The 23,545-nt window shown below is 35.6% G+C and overlaps 1 protein-coding gene across 4 annotated transcripts in view; it reads left to right on the forward strand.

Annotated features, from left to right (window-relative positions):
- The window catches only part of DIAPH2 (diaphanous related formin 2), a 291,784-nt gene that overhangs the window by 42,847 nt on the left and 225,392 nt on the right, over window positions 1–23,545 (forward strand). For all 4 annotated transcript variants that reach the window (XM_064518290.1, XM_064518291.1, XM_064518292.1 and 1 more), the window contains 10 exons: window positions 8,531–8,605; window positions 8,689–8,758; window positions 10,319–10,455; window positions 11,784–11,892; window positions 15,902–16,012; window positions 18,140–18,258; window positions 18,820–18,936; window positions 19,708–19,826; window positions 21,506–21,570; window positions 23,374–23,478. In XM_064518290.1, the coding sequence (XP_064374360.1) occupies window positions 8,531–8,605; window positions 8,689–8,758; window positions 10,319–10,455; window positions 11,784–11,892; window positions 15,902–16,012; window positions 18,140–18,258; window positions 18,820–18,936; window positions 19,708–19,826; window positions 21,506–21,570; window positions 23,374–23,478 (1,027 nt within the window). The remainder of the gene's footprint in view (window positions 1–8,530; window positions 8,606–8,688; window positions 8,759–10,318; window positions 10,456–11,783; window positions 11,893–15,901; window positions 16,013–18,139; window positions 18,259–18,819; window positions 18,937–19,707; window positions 19,827–21,505; window positions 21,571–23,373; window positions 23,479–23,545) is intronic.

Raw genomic sequence — 23,545 nt, forward strand, 5'->3', positions numbered from 1 at the left:
TGGTTGATTGTAATAGATTTTGTTCCCCCTGTGGATGTGTGCCATAGAAAAATTGTATTCACAGTTTAGCTCCAGCTGGTTGCCTACATGTATTCTAGTTTAAACATGAAACTTTTGTTCTTAGACCCTGTCCGCGTAGTTCGTGCTGTTTTATTTGGGAGAGAAGTATGTTTTGACTAAAGTAGTTAAAAGCAATACACTTTCCTATTTGAGATGTAGATAAAACTTGAGTTCTTTTATATTGCTATTATTGCATCATCATACCATAACTGTACTAGTATAGTTAAATGGTGTGATTTTTGTACAATTTATAACAACTTCCTGCTCTATCAGTCATTTTATGGAGCTCTTTCAAAGTTACAGCATTCCAGAAGAGCAAAAGTTTCTGAAAGCTTTTATTCAAAGTGACTTCTTAACTCACTCCCCCGATCTGCACACACAACCCCAAATCCAAAAAATCCCACCCCCTCGCCCCAAGCCTACCTTATGAGAACCAGGCAACTGTAACTACCATAACAAAGGGAACATGTCCGAGTGGGGACCTTTTTCCTGTTGGTTGCTTCCTGTGAAGCACCCAGGTGCATGTTTGTATGCACCAGAAAATAATTCTCGGCACACTGGAAATGGAGAAGTCAACTGTTAGCAATATTGAGGGAGTTCATCAGCTTGGTGCTTACGGTATGCACAGAAGGATGACAGTTGTAGTAAGTCAGCTAGTTCATTTAACCATTGTGTCATTGATCTAGGCTTTTTTATTTTTTCTTTTTTTAACTGAATTACAGAAATTTTATACTAAAATCATTATGGAGAATGAATAGCATACTTTGTTTATTCTGTTTGTACAGAAACTAAGTACTTCTGTCTTGTGTATAGTGATCTGAACTTCTGTTCACACCTGCTGAAGTAAGTAGTTACCCATTTAAGCAGATGATTAGCATGATCTGCTGAGTTTCATGTTATTGATCTGTACTAATTAACATAGTATTCTTGTGGTGATGATACTCTTAATCATGGAAAGAAAGACTTTACAATATTGGTCATGCATTCATATTTTTCTTATTCTGAGCCCTTCAGCTGTTCAGGTGGTACTGGAATAAATACATTTGAGGTCATTATAGGGTGCCTTGGTTAAAATTTCAGTCATATTTTAGCTTATGTACCTTGTCCCTTAAAGAAAAAAGAAAAAAAAAGATGTGAAGATTAGAAGCATAGAATGATTGAGGGTGGAAGGGACCTGAGTAGGTCATCTAGTCCAACTGTCTGCCCAAAGCAGTGTTAGCTATGAAACCAAATCGAGTTGCGAAGGGCTTTATCTAAGTACAGACCTCTGCAGTACTCTGCTTGTTACTGGCCTCCAGATACAGTATGTTCTGTTTACCTCTGCCTCCTGGGTTGATCTGGCCATTTTTTTGCCCATCTGGTTGTCCACCTGTGCAGACTGTAATGTCCTTATTTGTACACAAGACTATCTTGCTAAAGGCAAGATAACTGGCATCCACTACTCTTTGAGTTGGTCAGGCATGATTTATTTACTCCTGATAGATTCATGCTGACTGTTCCCAATCACCTGTGCCTTCATGTGCCCAGAAATGGCTTTCAAGAGGATTCACTTTATGGTCTTCCCAAGGATCACAGTGACTGGTCTGTAGCTGCCTGGATTACCCTTTTGGCATTTCTGAAGATGAGTGCAACGATTGCCCTTCTTGAGTTGTAAGGGACCTCTCCCAATCCCCACAACCATTCAAAGATGATACAGTGTGACCTTAAAATGCTATCAGCCACCTTTCTTGTAGCCTCGGGCACGCCCATCTGACTTGTATGGGTCCAATTCTGTCAAGTAATCCCGAATCTGATTGTCTTCCATGGTTGGTAGTTCTCCTCTTTGAACCCAGTCCCTAAGTATGAAAGCTTGAGAGACCTTGTTGAAGATGATGGAGGTAAAGAACACATTGAGTACCTCTACTGCATCTGTTTCTGCTGTCACTAAATCTCCTGCTCCATTCAGCAATGTTCTCAGTTTTCCTCATTTATGTTTAGCCAAGGTTGTGTATTTTACCTTTTGGCATTGAATTTGGTGAAAAGCATTATGGAAAGGTATAGTTGTAGATATGCTAAATGTGGTCTTGCAGCTTAAGAGTAGATGGATGCAAACCAGTGGTTCAAGTTGCAGCTTAGTGTATGACAACGGAGCATGGAATCAGTTGCTATTCATCAGTGCTTTAAGTTGGATTTCAGCATCTTAAAGAATTAAAGGCCACAGCCCTGAATGGTTTAAACTCAAATTTTTCTGTCTGAAATCTTGGCAGTCCTTATATCAATGATGGTTTAAAGAGGATATGCTATAGCCAGAGGTGCTGCACAGGAATCAAACAAATCAGTTCTGTGAAAGCACTTCAAATGCTGCTTAACTGTCAATTTATCTAAGCAGTAGACTCTGAAGCGGAAATGCTTGTATTTAATGTAGCTGCTATCAAAAAGACTATAGTTAGTAAATGTGACTTGTTTGAAGGGCAACTGTTTAAAAAAAATGCTTTTAAGATTAATACGAAGTGAGAAATATAAAATACAAGATGTAAGACTGGTTGTGAGTGAGAATACTAGTGATGTTGCAGGGAACAGATAGAATAAGCCAGCTAGAAGAAAGCCATGCTAACAAAACCAGTGTCAGTGGCCTAAATTTCAGTATTTGTCTCTGAGTTGGGATCCTATGAAAGAATGTTTAACCCACTCCTCTTACATATACACTAGTAAAAGGAACTTTAAAAATTTTGAAATTTCTCACTAGTTTTAAGTTAAGCAGGTGAATTTTTGATCTAACTTCTGTTACTTATTAGCTATTACAATTATTTATTTGTTGCATTTTGTTTCTTGTCAAGTTCTCAGAGATCCTTTTAGAATATCTAGTTATTGAGAAAATAATAGTTTGTCTAGCAGAACTTTCTGAAGTACATCAGGACTGTTTTGAAGTAGTAATTCATGGTGGGTTTACATTATTTAGGTTGTTATGGTGTAGAGAATGCAAAAAAATTGAAGCTTCTATTACACTTTCTCATAGTATAAAAATTCTGGATTGGTCGTAGTGGTGTCCCCTCTCTGCCACTTAGTCATTTCAAGTGAAATGAATACCAAAGCTGTTCAATTTATGAAAGTGCCTGGAAGCTCTGGTAAAGTTTGTGCAAAACCACAATGACTGGTGGAAGACAAATTTGTTTTCGTTTGGCACAAAGCATGTAACCTGGTTTATTTTCAAAAGAAAAATGCTGCATCAGTGAATGTCATTCTTATATATAATTATTATAGCCTCTATTGATGCAAATACATAGGAATTCTGCAGTTCTACTTTTTTAAAATTGAAAACTCTTTTTGAGAAGACAATTTTGCCAGCAAAATTAATGAATTAACCAAGCAAAGCTCAAACTTTAAGTATGAATGCTTGAATGGAACATGGTTATTTTGATGAGATACAGCTGATCTGCCCCCCACACACACACCCCTCAACATATAGTGTAGACAAGGAAGGACTGTCCTTAATAGATTAATGTTCCTGTTCTCAGATATCTGAGATGATATAAAATGAGTGGTCTTGTTAATCTTAGCTGGAATGAATGAACAGCCATGTACCACTTAACTGAACCACTGTGAATGCTGCCTCTCAAGCTTCTATCTGTAATGCTGTCTGACTGGTAGATGCTGCACGCTTTGCAGGAGGATTCCAACCATTCTAACTATGTATATTAATTATTGAAATCAAACTATTTATACGATGGTAACCATGTTCTGCTCCCAGACTACTTCTATAGTACTTTATAGCAGTAAACTTACTTTTTTTAATCCTCTGGATGCTTAGTGCAATCTCAGACAGATACACTCAGGCTCTTAGTGATTATTGTGGATTGCATGCAGGTATCAACATAGTTCTGTGGGTTCTCCCCCTCCCCGCAATTTGGAAAGCAAAACCAATTTGCCCTTTGCATGAAGGATGCTTGCTGCTAAATTGTGGAAGTATTTTGAAAAGCAACTTTATCCTAAGAAAGTTTCAGTGTGTTTATACTTTGAAATCCTAACACTAGAGTATGTATGCAGTCATACACATATGTTAATACCAGACATGCTTAAAAATGGAATGCCACCAACTATTATACTTCAGTTTTAAAATTCTTCATGGCTGAAGAGGTGGTTGGCTTTTTGGTATGGTTTGTCCACACAAAACTTGGTCCTAGATCTGCCAACTGTATTTAATCTTGAATGTAACCATAAGTGCAGTTGTTATACATTGAGAGTACTTACTTATCTGTATTGAGGTTTTTTGCATCTGAAGAATGGCTGAGAGAATGAATCTTGGAAAAAAGCAGGTGTTCTTTCTTTCTGAGGAAAGACAATTGATTAAACACTAAATTGTTAATTGAGGTAATATACTTATTACCATTTGAAAATACTGTAATTGCGTTGATCTCACTTGAAGCAATATTGATGAGCAGTGACCCAGAAATGAAGAATGCTGTGTGGCTACAGCTGGTCAGAAAATATATTGCTATCTCTGTCTTTCCAAGCAAGTGCAAAATATAAATTTCACCTGCATATTAATGTATATTTATGAATAAAGAGAAGCTGCTATTTTTTATGAGATTTTTATTCTCCTTCTTGCTTTTTCTCTATTTTTAAATAGTGACTTGTGCTTGAAGTCGCTTCTCGTACAGAAGGTACCATGTGATAAGTAGCATCCTTCTCAAGAGTGATAAATTCATGTTACACTATCTTCTGAGATGGCAAAATGCATTTTCATTGCATGTTGAAATAACTATAATATCTGAATTACTATCTGTTTAATAAGGTCAGAATGGTGGGGGGTTTTGTTCCTGATCAGTACAAATTAGGAAATTCGGAAGGCTTTTTTTATATATAACATCAAGGTTGTGGGTTTGATCCCCAGTGGTAGCACCAGTACAGGCTGGGGGCTGACCTGCTGGAAAGCAGCTCTGCAGAGGACCTAAGGGTCCTGGTAGACAAGTTGACCATAAGCCAGCAATGTGCCCTTGTGGCAAAGAAGGCCACACCTGGGTTGCATTAGGAAGAGCCTTGCCAGCAGGTCAAGGGAGGTGATCCTCCCCCTCTACTCAGCCCTGGTAAGGCCACATCTGGAGTGCTGGGTCTGGTTCTGGACAACAAGGTACATAAGCTAAAATATTACTGAACATGGGGAAAAACTTCTTTACTGTGAGGGTAGCTGAACACTGGAACAGGTTGCCCAGAGACTGTGGAGTCTCCTTCCTTGGAGATATTCAGAAGCTGTCTGGACACAATCCTGGGCAAGGTGCTCTTGGTGATGCTGCTTGAGCAGGGTGGTTGGACTAGATAATGTCCAGAGGTCCCTTCCAACCTCAACCATTTTTGTGTGTGTGTTTTTAATTAGCTGTCTTATAAAGATTTGTCTTACGTGATGGAGAACACTGCTGTTTTTTCAGTGCAGTTTCCCCCAAATTCAAATCTCTCTTCATTAGCTCTGGATGATTTGTAAGTGAAGGTGTCAGATGTACACAGAATATGGTTTTAAACTAAATGTTGGTTTTGGTACTTGAATGCTGTTAGAGGGAAACTGCAAGAGTCTTCTCTTATCTGTTCATAGGACTACTGTTTTTGTTATTAACAAATATTTTTACAGGGTATTGCTGTTACACCATCAGTTCTGTTTGGTACAGTATCAATACAAAAATATAGCTGTGATAGCATGACACTTGAATGTAACATGCTTTCTCTGGGTGCATTTATTCATTTTATGAGAAACTTTCTTTAGAAGTACTTGAGTGGGGGTATATGATATTTCTACTAGGTACTGGTATAGTTAAAATTTGGACCTATTTTAACTTTTTACAAGCTTTATATGGCATAGGTGGAAGTGTAACTGTGGCTTAATAGAAGTCTTATTATTAGATAGTATTATTAAGGTAGGGCAAGAATTCATCTTATAAAATACTATGTATAGAATTAACATTCCTTACCAAAACAAAACCTTTAAGGCAAACATTTTTAAATAGCATCTGTTCAGCATTTTTTAAAATTTGAATAATAAACAGTAGAAATTAAAGATGCTTGCTTATATTCTTTATAAGGTTGAGAAATATTAAATATGAGTTATAATTTAGCCTTGAAGTTTACATCCTGTCTATGGAAACACTGGGACAAAATTACTTGGTAACTGAAGAACTGATGATGCGTAGTGTTTGGTGGGTTTTTTTTGTTTGTTTGTTTTTTTTTGTTTTTTTTAAACAAAAAACTAGAGAATATTTTCAGCTTTCAGTTGCAGAAGGCCCTCAGTTTCAGGCCTGAGAGCACTCACAGTGCTTTTGGTAGTTCTGTGTGCTGCAGCTGTATTGGTAAAGTATTTTAAAAGCTCTGTATATTAGATTATGAAGTACTGTTTCTGCAAGAGGAAAGAATGTGAGTATGGAGTATACAGCGATAATATATAGTTTAGTATCTGATGATACTAACACTATTCTTTCAGATTCTATGGTGAATGGTGAATATTTTTCATCTCAGTTGATGGCTACAGTAGGAATTTCATACTTTCAATTACGAGTATGTTTGAGGGAAATACCTTTGCACTCTGTTTCCATAACTCTGAAAAAAATGAGTTTATAAAAAAACAAAAACAAAAAACCCAAAACAAAAAAAAACACGAAGAAACAAACCTCGTAGCTGGCATCAGCCTTGAATAGAAAGGTTTAACCATTGACCTGTTTGCCATCACTCACAATGTAGTCAATCTTTTCCTGACCAGTTCTTTTGTTTTTTCTTTGAACTGTATCTGTGTTTAATTTTACACAATATGCTCTGAGTTGACTTTAGGACAATGTAGTTTGGTAAATACTTAAGAATATTTTTGTTTGAGGCAATTCAGGGGAAGATCAGTGTGTGGGCACATGTTTGTGTGTATGAGTGAGGGGGGCAGTACTTATTTATAAATACATGCGGCGAGACATGCCACTGTGTTGTTGCGAGAATGGGGTTTTTGTGTGTTTTTTGTTTCTTAGTCAAAGTATAGGCTGACATAGCATGTAATGTCTGAAGTAGATGATCTCGGGTGATTACATTTTGTGTCTAAAATTCTTGACTGCATTATGGTTGGGGGGCATGACTAGCACTCCTTTTTACCTGTCACAGCATGAGTGTATATATATATATATATTTTTTTTTTTCTGAAGTACTGACTTTTGGCAAGTGCGTATAGCACAAGCAGTGCTGTTTCAATTTCATGTTTTTCAACCAGTAATGCAGGTGCTCGCAGCAATATTGCTGTATTGGTGTGCTGCTGCGCCCAGGTTAATTTATCCTTATTTCTCAGCACAGCTTATTAGCTTCAGCTAAATAATGCATTCATGTGACAGTTACAGTGTCTTAATCGGCAGTTGTGTTCTTTCATGGGACTACCTCCTTGCATTGCTCTGTGTGCATGAGTTAACTATGCAAGTGGACTTTTCCATTTAGTTGCAGCCTTAGTATGTTGTAGAAAATAGAAATGATCACGCTGCTTTGTTCTGCAAAAGCAGACTGTTTAGGGAAGCAGGAGTGGGAAGAAATAGTGGCTTTTGTGGAACAAAACAGTGTGATCATTTCTTGCATGTATACAATATCCTTGTTAGGCCAAGTCTTTCAAAAGGTACTTGCAGCACAACTTTCACTGGGACTTAAAGGTGGTTTGCTGGTGTTGAGACCCATTTTAAAATTTTCAGAGGAAAATTTTTGGACTGTTTTACTGAATATTGCAATATATTCATTTATGTTAATAAATGTACATTAAATGTACATTTAATTCATCTGGAAAGATAATTATATATTACAGTGAAGCTCAGGCACTTTGGATTTTCTGTCACATTTTACCTATTACCTCATTTACTGGTCTTTGCCCTCACTTTCTAAATTATTTTTAAATTGGAAAACTCTGGGTTGTTAGCCATGTGGTGGTTGAATCTTTTGGTTACCACAGTCTCTAGCCCCGGTAGGACAGCACTTTTTCCTTTTGTTGCTGTTATATGAATGTTATGTATCACATAACCTGAAGTATTTGAAAAATGAAGAAGGGTATTGTATTTCTCCTTTTGTAAATCAAAGGAACATTTTTGCCTCTCTGCTCTCCCCGCTCCTGCTGCACCTTGCCCTTTCTCATTCTACTTCTTTTGGCTTCCTGTACGTGTTTGCTGCTGGTACTGTGTTTAACTTCTCAAAGGACTGTAATATACTGAAATTAAGTGCTTTATTGTCAGCAAATACTTCAGAAATGAATTCACTTACCTTTATCTAAAGTATTAACACTTGCTTCACAACGAATTAGAACGTTTTTGCCCTTGCTCTAGGTGCTCAAAAACATCTAGTTGGAGCTACGCATTGTCTTAACAGTTGATTAGGTCTTCTTGGAAAGTGATATTTAAAGCAGCATCTCTGAAGCAACGCATTAGCAGTACTGGACGCATAACTTTGGAAGTATTACGTTTGATTAAAAGATAACTAAAAACATTTTTCTCCTCTTTTCCAGCTGGGTTAACAATTTTGGACATGAAGGTCTTGGACTTCTCTTGGATGTCCTGGAAAGGCTCCTGGACAAGAAACAGTAAGGACTCAAATCATTTGAATAGAGGGAGGGGGAGCTTGTGAAGATGCATCACACTTACAATCTTCCTCCTCCCCTTCAAGGCAAGAAAGTATTGATAAGAAGAATCAACATAAACTTATCCAGTGCCTCAAAGCATTTATGAACAACAAAGTAAGAAAAAACTTAAATTCAGATTCTTTTAGCATCATTATTTTGAATAGATTTCAAGACCAACTTAGTATGTTGAATCTCAGAAAAAGAAGGGAATTTCTTTGTCTGTCCAGTGTCAGCTTACTCTTTGGAAATGTAGGTCTCAAACTGATGTATGGTTTTTTTTAAGAGTCTTGTTCATGAATCTTTGTTGAATATTATTAATTATGGAAGTAAAGCCATTTGGCGAACATGATGGTATGGACTGAAGGTAAGTGAATTAGGAAAATAATTTACTTATGAAATATGAAAAAATATTTCTTTCTAAAATAGAATGAGAACTGTATTTTGATCCATGTAGAAAGAGGTTATGGAAAAGCTAGTAGGAAACATAACTTTTGAAATATATTGTCATAGATTAATGTTGATGTATCTACTGTTATTTCTCTTAAACCCTGTTTTGAGTTTTTGAACAAATTTTTTTCATTTATGGTTGATATTTTTCATACTGCTTGTATTTTGTCTACGCAGCAAACTCTAAAATGCATATTTTTTGTGTTAATAAATATGCTTAATGCCTAATTTAAATTGAATATGATTAATGTTTGTAGGTATTATTCTTAAAGTGGTAGTGGATAAAGGATATAAATTGTCTAGTTTAAGATGAATCTAACTTGTTTTTAACATGTTATGTTCACAAAGTTTGTGTAAACTGCTTTTAGAAGTGGATTTGTTAAAATCATGATTTTAGTTTCTTCATAACAAAATCAAATATTGTTAATAATGATTTATCTTTCCCCCACTACAGTAAAGATAACTATGTATTAAAGTTACATTTAACTACTGCTATTCAGTTTAATAAAATCTCAGACACTTTCAGTGCTACAGTAAGCTATTCTGTATGTCTGTTTTTAAACTCCTTGTTATTCCTACACATACAGTGTAACCACAAACAATTAATGTTTGATATGTCCTGTACTTAAGCTTTTACATTTATTTAAAAATAGCATTTTTTTCATTTAAGTTTTGAATTATCAGTACAGAAAGTGAAAATAGGATTTGCAGTAAATGAAAGCAAATATTTCCTTAAAGAGTTCTCAACTTTATCAGTCAGTGGGTGAAAAACCTACTTTGAGTTGCTAGGGGAAAACATTTTGCCCTGTTGTAATAGTTAACAGGGGAAAAACTGAACTAACCTTTCATACTGCTGAGGCCTTTCAGATATATTTAGGAAATTAAAACTGTGTTTTGTCTTCTGAGAGGTACCTGATTTTACAAGATAGCTTCCTTAAGAACTGAGCCTTTTCATCAGGAAAAAGCCTCAGATTTAAGAGATCTAGGTTTGGGAAGACTGACTTGTGTCCCCAAGCAGTAATAGCCACGAGGCTTAGTAGTAGAACTTTAGCAAGTTCATATGGAAAAGAGAGAGAGAGAGTGTGTGTGTGTGTGTGTGTGTGTGTGTGTGTGTGTGTAAAAACAAAAAAACCCACTTAACATTCTGAAACCCAGAGATGATGGTGAACATCTGGGGCAAATACAAGCTTTTCATTTAAAGCTTTTTTGTTTGTTTTTTTCTCTAAGTATGGCTTGCAAAGGATTCTAGGAGATGAAAGAAGTCTTTTATTGTTATCAAGAGCAATTGATCCAAAGCAACCTAACATGATGACAGAAACAGTGAAAATACTTTCTGCTATCTGCATTGTTGGGGAGGAAAATATGTAAGTAAGATATTCAAATGAAATGCTTACTTCTTGAATGCTTGGAGGGTGGTGGTGGTGGGGTGTCAGTTTGGACACAGGTGAGATAAAATTTGCCTGTAAAATAAATGCAACTGTAACCTGTTACAGGGTTTAGTCTTTTTACTTTTCATGCTACTTGTATTTTTAATGAAGAAACTTTTAGCTGATGTTATGTATTAATCCAGTATTAAATCAGAAAAAAGAACAATTTAACAGAGAAGAGCTTGGAACCTAAGTAGAAGATGACAAAGAACTATAACTGCTTATTGTAAAGAAGAGAAGATTTAATGAGCCATAAATGTTTGTAAAGGTCTGCTGAAAAAGAAAAGTTGTTTCATGTATCCCTAATGAGTATGCAAAGGAATAATAAACTTTGAACTGTCACAAGGAAAGCTGAGGGTCGACTTGAGGGAGAAGTTTTCTAATGTTGTATTGAATTGATGGACTAGGTTGCCACAGGAGGTTGGGAGCTGTCTGTTAGTTAAATTGAAGGATAACTTAGAACAATGGAAAGTTAGACTGGGACCTAACATAATTCCATTAATGATCTTATACATTAATTATCTGTCTGATTAATTATCTTATCCTGAGGAGGGGAAGATGGAATAATTATTTTTCAAAATGACTGATATGATACTGCACATAGAGGTTTGTCATTAGTTAAAAAAAATCATATATATATAAATACATTATTACAAAAATTAAGAAATATGGGTTGATTTTATCAAAGTGTCTTCTCTCTACCTAAGCAAAACTAATTTGACCAAGTCAGAGTTTGCATTTATACCTGAAGTTTTAAGTGATTCAAGTTATGGAGTTAAGTTATGTAGCACATATCAGTGGGCTTTTTAAAATAAAGATTGTCAGTTAATATGTGTACTTTGAATTGTTGTGCGTGTTAGTCTACTAAAGGTTCAAAAACACAAAATCCCCATCTTGTATACAATAAATAAATCATTTTGGCTTCTGAAAAGACAACTAGAATTCCCAAATATCAAACTTTCCTGCTCGTACCAAATGCACAGTGTTGCAAAGGCGGCATTTGTTTTTCCTCTGAACATATCTACTTGCTTCTTAACTGAATGTCCCAATAGAGACTTACTCCCCTTATTTGAACTGTAAACTCATAGATATTTTAACATTTGTTCCTTGATTTGTTTTCAGCTTAACATAATAAGTGTAGATAAGTGCATTTAGATTATCTACCAGTGCACTACTTGCTTGAGTTCTGTAAGCAGTAGGTTAAGTGTCTTTGAAATGGGAATGTTGACTATGGTAAACTTTTGACAGTTTATCTTTCTCTGTAGTCTTGACAAACTTTTAGGAGCTATAACAACTGCTGCTGAAAGGCGCAATAGAGAACGGTTTTCACAAATTGTTGAAGGGCTGGAGAACCATGAATTTTTACAACTGCAGGTGCGTTGACTTTTTTCTATATACTTATTGATACTTTAGAAATAATGTGAAATAGAAAAAGACTGCATATGACTTGAGGTTTTAAGAGTTATTTCCTGGCAAAATGTTTTAGTTGCATTGTATAATAAAACATGTGACACGATGAGCCACATCCTCCTGCCTCCCAGCAGATCACACTCCCCTTCTGCCATATCACCCCCCGGCTGTGTATTACTGCCTTCACACCACATATCATGCCCCTTCACTTATCACAAGCCCCCGCCCCCCCCCATCCTTCTTATTCTTCTGTTCCGACATATCACTTTCCCTCTGTTCATCAACCCCCTGTTCTGATGTATCACCCCTTCCCCTCCCACACTTATCATATCACATAATCATGCCCCCACCCCATTCTAACATCTCCCTCCTCCCTCCCCTTGGCACCTTATCTTCCCCCTGCGCCCCCCCCCCCCACACACTTATCACTCCCTCATTCCAGTGTATCATGCTTCTGTCACTTATCACCTCCCTGCCTCTTACCATGCCCCCATTCTAACATATCACTCCCCTCCCTGGCCATGTATCACTCCCCCACTCCCATGTATCAACCTCCCATCACTTATCATATCACATCCCATTCCTACATATTATGACCCCTCCACCCCCCACTGCCACTTTTTATTGATTTTTTTTTTTTTTTTTCCTCCCCTGCCAGCCACTTATCATGCCTTCTTCCTACCTATCATTCCCCCCCTCCCCAGCTTATCATGGCCCCTTTCAACATACCTTCCCCTCCCACACACTTAGACCTCCCTACCACTTATTATGACCCCCAGGCACATGTTGTGCCCCCCACTTATCATGCTACCTACCCCCAACATATCATACTCTACCTGCCATGTATCATGCTACCTCTGACACATCATGCCCCCACTTGTCACAGCCACTACCACATATCATGCCACTCCCTCCATATGTCATGCACCCTGCTGCATATCACACTGCCTGACATATCATACACCCTCTGCTTATCATGCTCACCTGCCACCTATCATTCCCCTCCCACATATCATGCCCCCAGCTACATCTTGTCCTTCTCCAGAACATATCACACCCCGCTTCTGACATCATGCCCCTGCCATTTGTCATGTCCCCTCCAGCACTTATCATGCCTCCTCAACACATATCGCACCCCCCATGTGTATCACCCCCCCACACACTTATCAGCCCCCCTGCCACAAATCACACCCCCCACTGCATACCATGCCCCTGCCACATATTGTGCCCTTCCCACACGCATATGATGCCTCTGTCTGCATATATCACCTGCAACTTATACACCCCTCAGCACATATCACAGCCCCATGTCATGTGACACAAGACCATGTAACATGTCAAGTCACCTGTGACAGATCATGCTGCATGTTACACATGACATACAAAGTTTCCTATGTCATGTGTTAGTGTGTCATGTGCTATGTGTCATTTCATGTGTCACATTTTGCCTCATCTGTTTCAAGTCGTGTTGCATGCCTCATGTCATGTCACATCATGTGACAAGACACATGTCACTTGGTATATCATGTAGTGTGACCTGTGCTGTGATGCATCACATCACATGCCAAATGACATGTGAGGTCATATGATGCCTGGAATGTGACCTGTGACATCAAACATGGCACATGATGTATGTGACATGTCTTATGAGGCATAACATGAGACAAGATACAGGCAGGTCATGTGATATGTGACCCATGACATGTCACTTCATATGTGCAGTAACATGATATGACCTGTGTGACAACCATTGACAGTTGATGTGACATGTGATGTTCTGCATGTCACCTGTTGCCTCATATCACATCAAGGCATGTGTTGTCATTTCATTTGTCACTTCACATGTGTTGTGTCATGTTATGAGTTGTGCCTCGTGTCATGTGTAAAGTGTCACATCGTGTGTCATGAGCCATATGTTATATTATAAGTTTGTATAGAGACAAAGTGTCTGAATATCCTATTGAAGAATGACTTTGACTTGCTTTGTTTTCAGGATATAGTTCTTATAGTCAAAGTTTGTATTGTTAAGGTGCAAGTTTCTATAAATTACATTCTTGTGATGTGCTTTGAAGCAGTGCTGTAGGAATTTAGGTAGCATTTTTTTCTAAGAATCAATTCAGTTGCAATTTCTGCAAAATAACGTTTGTTTTCTGCTTTGAAATTTGTCAGTTTTGAAAATCTCAGCCCCTAGTATTTATATAGAAATGTAATAATAAACATGGATTACATGGAAGTTTGCAACTTAGAACTCTTCAATACGAATGTCATGAAAGTTCTTCTAGCTTATAATGTGGAGAAACACACATATGACTCAGTTATAGTAGTCAGTGAAGACTGAATTTATTTCTATTGTTTATGAGCAGAGAATTAGACAAGTTATAAAGCATACTTGCAAAATTTCTTCCAGTGTTTTTAAATTGCTGTCTCATAAATAAGAAAATTATTTGTTAATGCTAACAGGATGAATATTGAAATGTAAGTGGAAATGTTTGACAAAAAACAGAGGCCATTAATACTGGAATTTCTGAAAATCCAGCTTAGAGGAAACTTGAGATCCATATTTCTTTCTGCTTATGATAAATCTTTGTATGCTGTTTTTGAAAGCATCTTGAACTGAAGTGATTGACTGCCTTTATTTTGATAATTTGTAATGCACCTAAGCATTATGTCTTAAATTAATATTGTTACATATGAATACTGGTATTTGTCCTACTAATGCTATTGCAAAGGAAATTCATTTTGAAGTCTTCTCCTACTATATGATCCCCTTGATAAAAAATACTTACACTTGAATAAAGGCACAATTGCAAGACTCATTAACTTGTTTCTGACAAAAACCTTCTTTACTTGTAATGTATTAGCACAAGCCATTAAGCTAGAGTCTCTTCTGGCAAAAACAATCATAGCAGATGGCACCTCTTCTCTCTATTAATTTCTGATTGGACATGTACTTTGCCTTGTTAAGTCATGTCACAGTAGCAACATAACAAGAGTCATTCAAGCAAGCGTGATGATACTACATTATCTGAAGATGCAGCAATATAAAGGCAGTGCCTTTCAAAGTGAGTTTTGATAGAAATTTAAGACTCCTTAAGGTGTTCCATTAGAACTAAATAGTGAATGTAATTAAAACTGGAAGGGCGTTTTAATCTCACTTATTTTTTTTTGTCCAGCAGCTATAGATTCCCCCTGCCCCACCCCACTACTTCTATTTGCAGTTAACATCTTTTACCAAACTGGGTATTTCCCTGAAGTCCCATTGTAGTCTGTTAATATGTCTCAGCACTTTTGGCATTTTGCTGTTGTTTGCCTGTTTTAAAATAAATCAATTAAAACACGCAGCTGTTCAAACATTAGCCAGTAGCCTGAGACTTAAGGCGTTTTGCTGAAATGCTATGCAGGAGTAGGAGGTGCACACCTGGTGTTTTTAATTTTGTTAACTCTTTTTTTTTAAATCTCCAATTAACGCAAAAACAAGTTGTATTCCACTTGGGGAACACTGAGGAGGAGGAGAATGAGTAGAAGTGTGGAAATATAGTGTGGGAATAACTTTCTGAAATAAAGCTTGGTCCTTTACAGGTGATACAATTTTGAAACTGCGGAAGCACTCACAATACTAAAACAGAACAGTATTTGATGTTGCTTATACTAACTGAAGCCAGATGTTATATATATATAAAACATAATAAATTTTGTACCACTGTAATTATTTCTGTTTGTTTGCGTTGTAATACCTACGCGTACCATTCAGAGGCTTATGCGATCAACATGCTATTGTCTCTTTTGTAGTTGTGACAATAGATGGAGCTGTAGTTTTACTCGTGTCTTGAAGTTTTGTTGTTATTTTATGGCAGTGTCCAGATTCTTGACATCTGTTCTTATAATTTGAGTAAACAGAAATGGTCAAAGACAATTAAGTATTTATTTTCATTCTGTTCTTAATGAAAGTTTTTGCCTTTATTTCTGATTATAGGTAGCCTGTATGCAGTTCATCAATGCCCTTGTTACATCTCCAGAAGATCTTGATTTCAGGATACACTTGAGAAATGAGTTTTTACGTTGTGGGCTGAAAAAAATATTGCCTGTAAGTAGTGTGTCTGTATGTAGGAATTGATCACAATTAACTATGTGTAGTTGTTGAAAATAACCAAACTGTCTTGTTGAAAGCAACGCTGGTGAAAAGTTGGGGCCTGGGGATGTCAGAGCTAGAAAGGACTATCAGTCCAAATCTACTTTTGTTCTGCATAGCAGCGCATAATTTTGTTACTTTCAACTAGCAGTTAAGATGTGCTAATGTTTTGAAATGTAGCGATATTAGTTTGTGTGTGCTGTAAAAGTGTAGTGAAAAGGGTGATTTAGGCTTACATTAATTGTGTAGACCAGAATGGCAGTTTGGAACAAGTTCAGTATGTATTAGAAATTGAATCGGGATAGTTATCAAATTTGGCAGAAAGTATAATGGCTTAGGAGTGTCATTGCAAGGGTAGGGTTTTTTAAATACCTCTTAACCAAGAAACTATTTTGATGACTGCAACAAGAATATATATAGTTAAGCTACTGAGCAGTTTGTCTGACGTAGTTTAACTTTTAAGATACCGGCTTTTGCATCATCAATATTTGTCAAGAATAAAAACCTAGTTTTTAGCACATTCAAGTTTGAAACTGTTACTGATTTGTGCGTGTGTCAAGTTTTCTTAGGGTATATTCATGAAGCTTCAAGTTTTATATGATGTAGAAACCTTAATATGGTCTGGTTTTATTTGCTATAAAAGATATATAGGTTTTATTTGCTGCAGAATATCTGAAAACTTAAAGACCTCTTTTAGTCTTTCTTGTTTTTTTTTACTTACTGCAAGTTAGTCTTTTTACAATCACTAAATATTTCCAAAACTTAAGAATTTGGGGGGGGGGGGGAGGGTAGATGGAGGTGCAATAAACTGAACTGTAATGATTCATGACAGAAAAATTAATAGAATGTACTAACATCCAGATACTTGAGTTTAAAAGTAATTAAGATTAAATGATAACAAAATCTTATTTCTAAAAAATTATGAAGAGCTATTGCGTTGAAATTCTATCTCTAGCTAGCAAGGTTAATTCTTTAATATTTCATAAAAGCTGTAACATCAGTTTAAAAATAGCCAGTGCCATCTTGCTGTTTGTTTATTCTTAATGTACTGTTAATTATAACATATACATTGAGCTCAGATCATTAATTCTGCAGGGAATGGATGTACAAGGTAGAGGAGGTTTTTTTGCATTACAAAGCAATTTTCTTAATGATAAAGCATTTTAAGACTTCTTATGCTCTTATCTGTGCTTAGGGGAAACTTCAAGAAATTTGTAAGTGAGCGAGAGTTTCTGGAATAAGAAAGATTCGGGAAGAGGATCCCTAATTGTTGGTCTCTTTCTCTGTCGAAATACAGAGTATGCTTCTCTGGCTTTCAAACATTAGCATCAGTATGAGTTCCACTTTTTTCAGAATATGATTAGCATCCAGTTACGCATGTCCAGTTCCTGCCAATTTTCATTTAAAGCATGGAGTGCACTCACACTAATGGCTTTTGAGCTTGTGATGCTTTTTGTGTGATGTGCCCAGTAGGAAGCTAAACTTGCCTCTTAGTTGTATTGGAGAAATTGTTCTGTATTTCTTATAAGGAACACATTTTTTTTCCCCACCTCCAAATACCAAATTGTTTTGGTTTTTACTTCTTGTGTAAATATTTCTGAGAGTGCACTACCAATGTTTTTACGCTATGGTCTAGATTAACTTCTAATAACAGAGGTTGTAAGCATCCCTCATTTATACTTCTTTAGCCTTCTTTAGCTTGTTTTCCTTCATGTCTAGAAATATTCTTCTGTTTTTTGGGGGGGGGGGGTTTGTTTTTTGTTTTTAAGAACTGACTTTGACAAGACTGAATTGCCCACTATTTTCTATTAAGACAACTAAACTCTGTTAGGTTTTGTGTTTCTTCTACAGCCTATGCCTGCTATATTGGCTGATATTTTTGCCTTACTTTTTATCAGCTGTGCAGTAGTATTTTTAAAAAAATCAGACTGTGAGCTACAACTTAATTCTTCTTAAATGTATATTTTCTGCTCAAAAGGTTAATGTATTGTATTTTGTAATTATGTAATCTTTGAAGGGGGGGGAAATTGTTGCTTTAAGAAAAAAATGGAAAATTAAGATACGCTGTGCCTTGAAAAATAGGACTTGAAAGATAAGGAAAATGAAGAGCTTGATATTCAGTTGAAAGTGTTTGATGAAAACAAAGAAGAAGACTTAATTGAGCTGTCACATCGTCTCAGTGATATCAGAGCTGAAATGGAATATCCTTTATAGAAATGTGAAATGGTGTTCTAATGTATTGATTAATAATTTTTTAAAACTTAAGGTAGCCTTCCCTACACGCAGCTGATTGTCAAAATTACATATCTTCTTAAGGATCTTCACAAGCAGATTTCATTCCACATGTTTTTTATTAGAAATTTAGTTAGAAAGTTAGTATCAATACTGATAGCTTTCTGTTAAATGCAAGTCATTAGAAACTGAATTAATTTTTCATAAATACCATTTATAAAACTAAATACTTTCTTGGTTTAGAATACATAAAGATGTAAAATTACACTTGAATTTAAAGAAAAATGACAAGTTTGAAAACTAATTCAGAACAATTTTTCAAGATGCATGCCTTCTGTAGATGTGAGGAGGCAGTAAATTTGAAGTTACATGAGTGCAAAACACTGGTTCCATGGATAATTGTTGCTGGAAAAGGGTATTTACTAATAAGAGTAGTACTTCAGGATGTTAAAGGGTTTTACATTAATTATATGAATGCTCATATAGGGAACTTTTTAAATCATTGTGCATTTCCTTGACAATATTTGCACTGATATTAATGAAGTATATCATCTGTTGTATAATATGTTGAAAGATACATCTTCTGAAAACTACTTTCTGTCAATTCTCCAACATTTCCTTCTGATCAGGAATGATTATTATGTTCGGTAAGAATCAACTCTCTTTTTTTTGATTTTGGAATAGGGAGAAGGAGAAGAATAGTATCTTTAACAGTGTAAAAGTACTGCATACGAAGTCTTGTTTTAAAAGAAGTGCTTTGTCATAAAGGGATGATAAAAATGATTGATGGATGAGATGAAGAAATTAAGATGAGAAATAAAACCAGAGAAATCTTCAATGTTTTTGTAACTTTTTTTTTAAATCTGGAAGTTTGGAATATCATCAGTTTATCTCTCAGAGCTTTCTACTCTGAGAAGTTTATGCTATGTGAAATTGAGATGTAGTACTTTGTGCTGGTAAGAGCTGATAATTTTGAGTACAGAATCCTGTAATCTTAGAGATTCCTGATGTAGTATAGAGATGTATATCAAACAATTAAGTTATTGATTAACTAATTTGGTAAGTAATTGGATAGTGGAATTGAATTCAGCGTATTGAGAATCTGCTAAAGAATTGCTGCAACGTATGCTGATAATATTTAATAAGTTGTCTGTTTTATTGCTTATTGTCTGTCGAGGTGTAAACTAAAAGTAAAATATAAACTAAAATATACTATATTTCATGGAGTTCTCAATTTTTCCAGATATCCCTTTGAGAAACTGACAATGACGTTTTATTAGCCAACATACGAATAAGGCTTTTGATTGGAGCCTTTTACTGGCAATTGTAATTCATATATCAGGAGTTATAGTTGGCCTTTTTCCCCCATGTGTTGTTATTCATGTTCTGATTATCTTGTAAAATGTATTCTTTGTCAGACCTCAGTATTACAAGATAATAGAAGAATGCGTTTCACAGATAATATTGCACTGCAGTGGCATGGACCCAGATTTTAAATGTAGAGGAAGACTGGATGTGGATCTTAGTCACCTTATTGGTTTGTATGCTACAATCAACTTTACCTTGTTCTTTGCTATTTTTTTTTCTTTGTGCACTTCTGCATAAATTTACACTGGCTGTGTGAATTTTCTCAATTTGCTGGAAGTGTTCGTATAAGTTACAAATATATTGCCAAATCCAGCTCTCCAGCCTTTAAAAAATGGCATAGGTGAGGCTTACTCCTCCAGCTTTTTCTTGACTTCTATCTGAGTCTTATCTTAATAACTAAAAATCGCTTGTTCAACATTTTATTAATTTCTGGACTGTTACAAATCTTAAGATTTAGGTTAGCATTAATTGTTAATGTATTTATAATTTTTGTGTTTAATTCTCAGAATATTTTCCGCAACTAAGTATTTAAGGTTGCTTAGTAAGGTAGACTAATGAGTTGAAGCATTAGGGGACTGTGGATTCACTTGCTGTTTGGGGAAGAAGCAGATGAATAAGTATCATACCATCAGGCAAATGACAGTTATCAGCATTTAGAAGTGTGGGGTTTTTGTTTTATTTTGGGTTGGTTTTTTGATTGGTGGAATTGACTGCTTTCTTGAAATACAGTGCCATCCCTGGAATAAATACTTCATATGGGGAAGTAGTTATTGTTTGAAAATATCTTCATTTAGGAAAATAGTTTTGGCGATGTGACAATAAGAAAAGATGATTGTTGTACAGGTTAACTTTCGAAAAAATCGAAAAAAGTACCTACCTGCATTCTGTCACTCAGTTATGAACCTGATTGCTTGATCTTACTTCAGTTTCCACTGACCTACTAGTTTTAGGAATAGCTGGTTTGTCTCTCTATGCTAGTTCCTATTTATAATATGCAGTTAATCATGCTTGCCTCACTTAAAATGTTTTGAGTTTTGCACTCCATGAAAAGTCAGTAGAAATGGCTGTTCTTCACTGTTCAGTGAAGAAATCTGCCTTACAGTCTGCCCATATTTTCTTTTAGAAGCCTACAAAATAATTTTTTTGGAATAAAAAAATGCTTCTTTTTGGATTTCTTATGTTAAAGGGGGGCTTTATGATTTAAAAACCCTGAAGAAGCTATCACTTCATACTAGTATTAAACTGTATTTTTCATCTTTTATGTAATAGTAAGTTCATGTAAAAGAGAGGGGCAAAAATCATCACATGCAAACTCTAATCTATTAGAGAGTGAACAGAACTTCTCTATGAGGATTTGTCTTCAACCTTCCTGGTCATGTGTTCTCAGCACTCTTTTATATTTAATGATTTTGCCGATCAATACAAGAAATAACTCACCAACTGTTTGGTCAGATCAGCCTATTAGTTCATTGTGGTTGCCTAATTATTAATCAGGGTGATGACAAGAATGCATAATTTATGAGACACAGTAGTACTGCACTGTTTGATAGTTGCCAGCAGTATAGATTATACATATCGTGAAATTGCACTTCTGTAGTATACTAAAGACCAGTCTGTTCAAAATAAATAAATAAAATATATGATTTTTTTAAAAAACAGTATTCAGATTTCAAACTAACTGAATATTATAGTTAAGCAGAGAAAGTAATGCAAGTACTTTGTGATTTAAATTCACTTTCTTTCATTTGTTGCTTTTATGTCAGAGGATCATAGGGTAATTCAGGTTGGAAGGGACCTCAGAGGTGTGATATGTTTTACATGACTTGTGTGGTAATTATTTAACTTTAGATGCGTGTGTGGACAAAGCTAAGGTAGAAGAAAGTGAAAAAAAAGCAGCAGAATTTTCCAAAAAGGTAAGTGCTATATCACCGATATTTTAAGTTAGGGGGATAGAAACCTGACAAGAACATTATAGATTTGTTTTGCAGTAGAAGCTGAGAGAGAGCTGGGAAACAGTGAATCTCACAGACAGGATGTTCTTCAACAGTTAATAGCTGTTTTTTAATCTTGTGCAAGGCTCAGATTTAAGCTTGCTCTGAATTCAAAAGCTGATGAGTAATGTTAGTTGTAAATATCCTGAGTTGTTTTATTCCTCTGTTGTAGATAATTGATGAGAAAAATTCCACTTGCTGCTATTTTATATTCTCCTGATATATTTTAGTCTTAGTTAAATATCTAAAGTATAAGAGAACTTGGGGAAAAGGTTCATAACTTTTCATCTACCTCTAGTATAGAACTGAAAGGAACTTATCTAAAAGCAGAGTTGTTACGTTTTTGAAAAATCATGGAGTCTTAGGCACAGAGAGAGACGCTAACATAAAATAGTGATTTATTTCCTTATAATGTGCCTGTGATAAATTACTTTCCCTCATTTAAAAAAAAAAAAAAAAAGTTATTTCCTTATTAGTCACATGTTTAGGAATCTTACAGTGCATTCTGGGGCATGTTTTGCTAACAGTTCTGTCATTCTGCACCAGTTTTTTATGTTAGGAGCATGGTAACTAAGTTTGATTTCAGTCATGGGAAATTTTGTTACCAGAAACAGGTTAGACCTTTAAAATTATTTCTTTAGGAAGAATTCCAGTTTAGTTTTTTTCTTGTAGTAAATTGTTTTTTGGGAGTGTTTCTGAAGTGATCGATACTTGTCCTTCTGCTTCATCAGTGTTGGTGTTTGTGCTTAAAATGTCTGGATACAGTGTGCTTCCTCAGGTTGCTTAGATAACTTGTAATCTCAGTTCATCGTACCCTGTCTAAGAATATGAAATGCTGAATGCACTATATTAACTGCAATATTACTGAAGTTCATATACCATGGTGTTATGTACAAAAAGCATTCAAAGTTTTGATGTTCACCAATCTGGTCTAAAAAGCCTGATTACAAATTTCAAATAAAGGGTTGATTGAAGTCATTAGCTTTTCTCTCTTTAGTGTTAAATATGGATGCCATTTTAATAGGGGTTATTGGTGTCTAAGCTTTAAGTAAAGCAAGTTGTTGTGTTGTTTCCGGGGCAGAGCTCTTTACCATAATGTGCTTTGCTAGTGGCAGTCAACTCGTGTTCTTCCCAATGAAAAGCTGTCATGTCCTGAAGGAGAATGATTAATAGCAGCCTTTGAAGAATGATAATAATCTCTTAATGATAGCAAACAGTAGCAAGATGAAAATGTAAGACAAAGTTTTCACAATCATATTTAAATATTATAAACTGGATGTTTCCATTTTATATGGGGGCAGCAAGACTGAAGTGATGACTGACTACTTTGGATACTTCCTTTCCTATGTAACTTTATGGATGATACTGATGAAGCTGCAGACATCTCTCTTCAGATGTAAGCTCTTTCCATGAAGCATATACTCCAGTGGAGTTTGAGAAGTCTGCAATGTTCTATTTAAAAAAAAAAAAAAAAAAAAAAAAAAAAAAAAAAGTTAAATGTACTTATTTTGTATGCCATTTTGTATGGTTTTGTGTCATAACATACTGATGAAAAATTTTATGCAGTACTAGAAAAATACCTACTGGAAAAATGCAGAATTTTTTTAAAAGCTAAAAATGCATTTATTGTTCTAGTTGTGCTGTTTGTTTAAAGACTTCCTGAAAGTATAATATCTAGTGTGGCTATAAAGGGATGAATACTTCTATGGTTGTTAATCGTTACAGTTTGATGAAGAGTTCACAGCTCGACAGGAGGCACAGGCTGAACTTCAGAAACGAGAGGAGAAAATCAAAGAGCTTGAAACAGAAATCAAACAGCTACAAACGCAGGTAATAAAACTAAATCCAGTAAGTTTCACAGCTGAGAACTACTTTTCTTTGAATTGAAAAGAAGGTA

This window comes from Dromaius novaehollandiae, chromosome 11 (assembly GCF_036370855.1).
Source record: "Dromaius novaehollandiae isolate bDroNov1 chromosome 11, bDroNov1.hap1, whole genome shotgun sequence".
Taxonomy (NCBI): Eukaryota; Metazoa; Chordata; class Aves; order Casuariiformes; family Dromaiidae; genus Dromaius; species Dromaius novaehollandiae.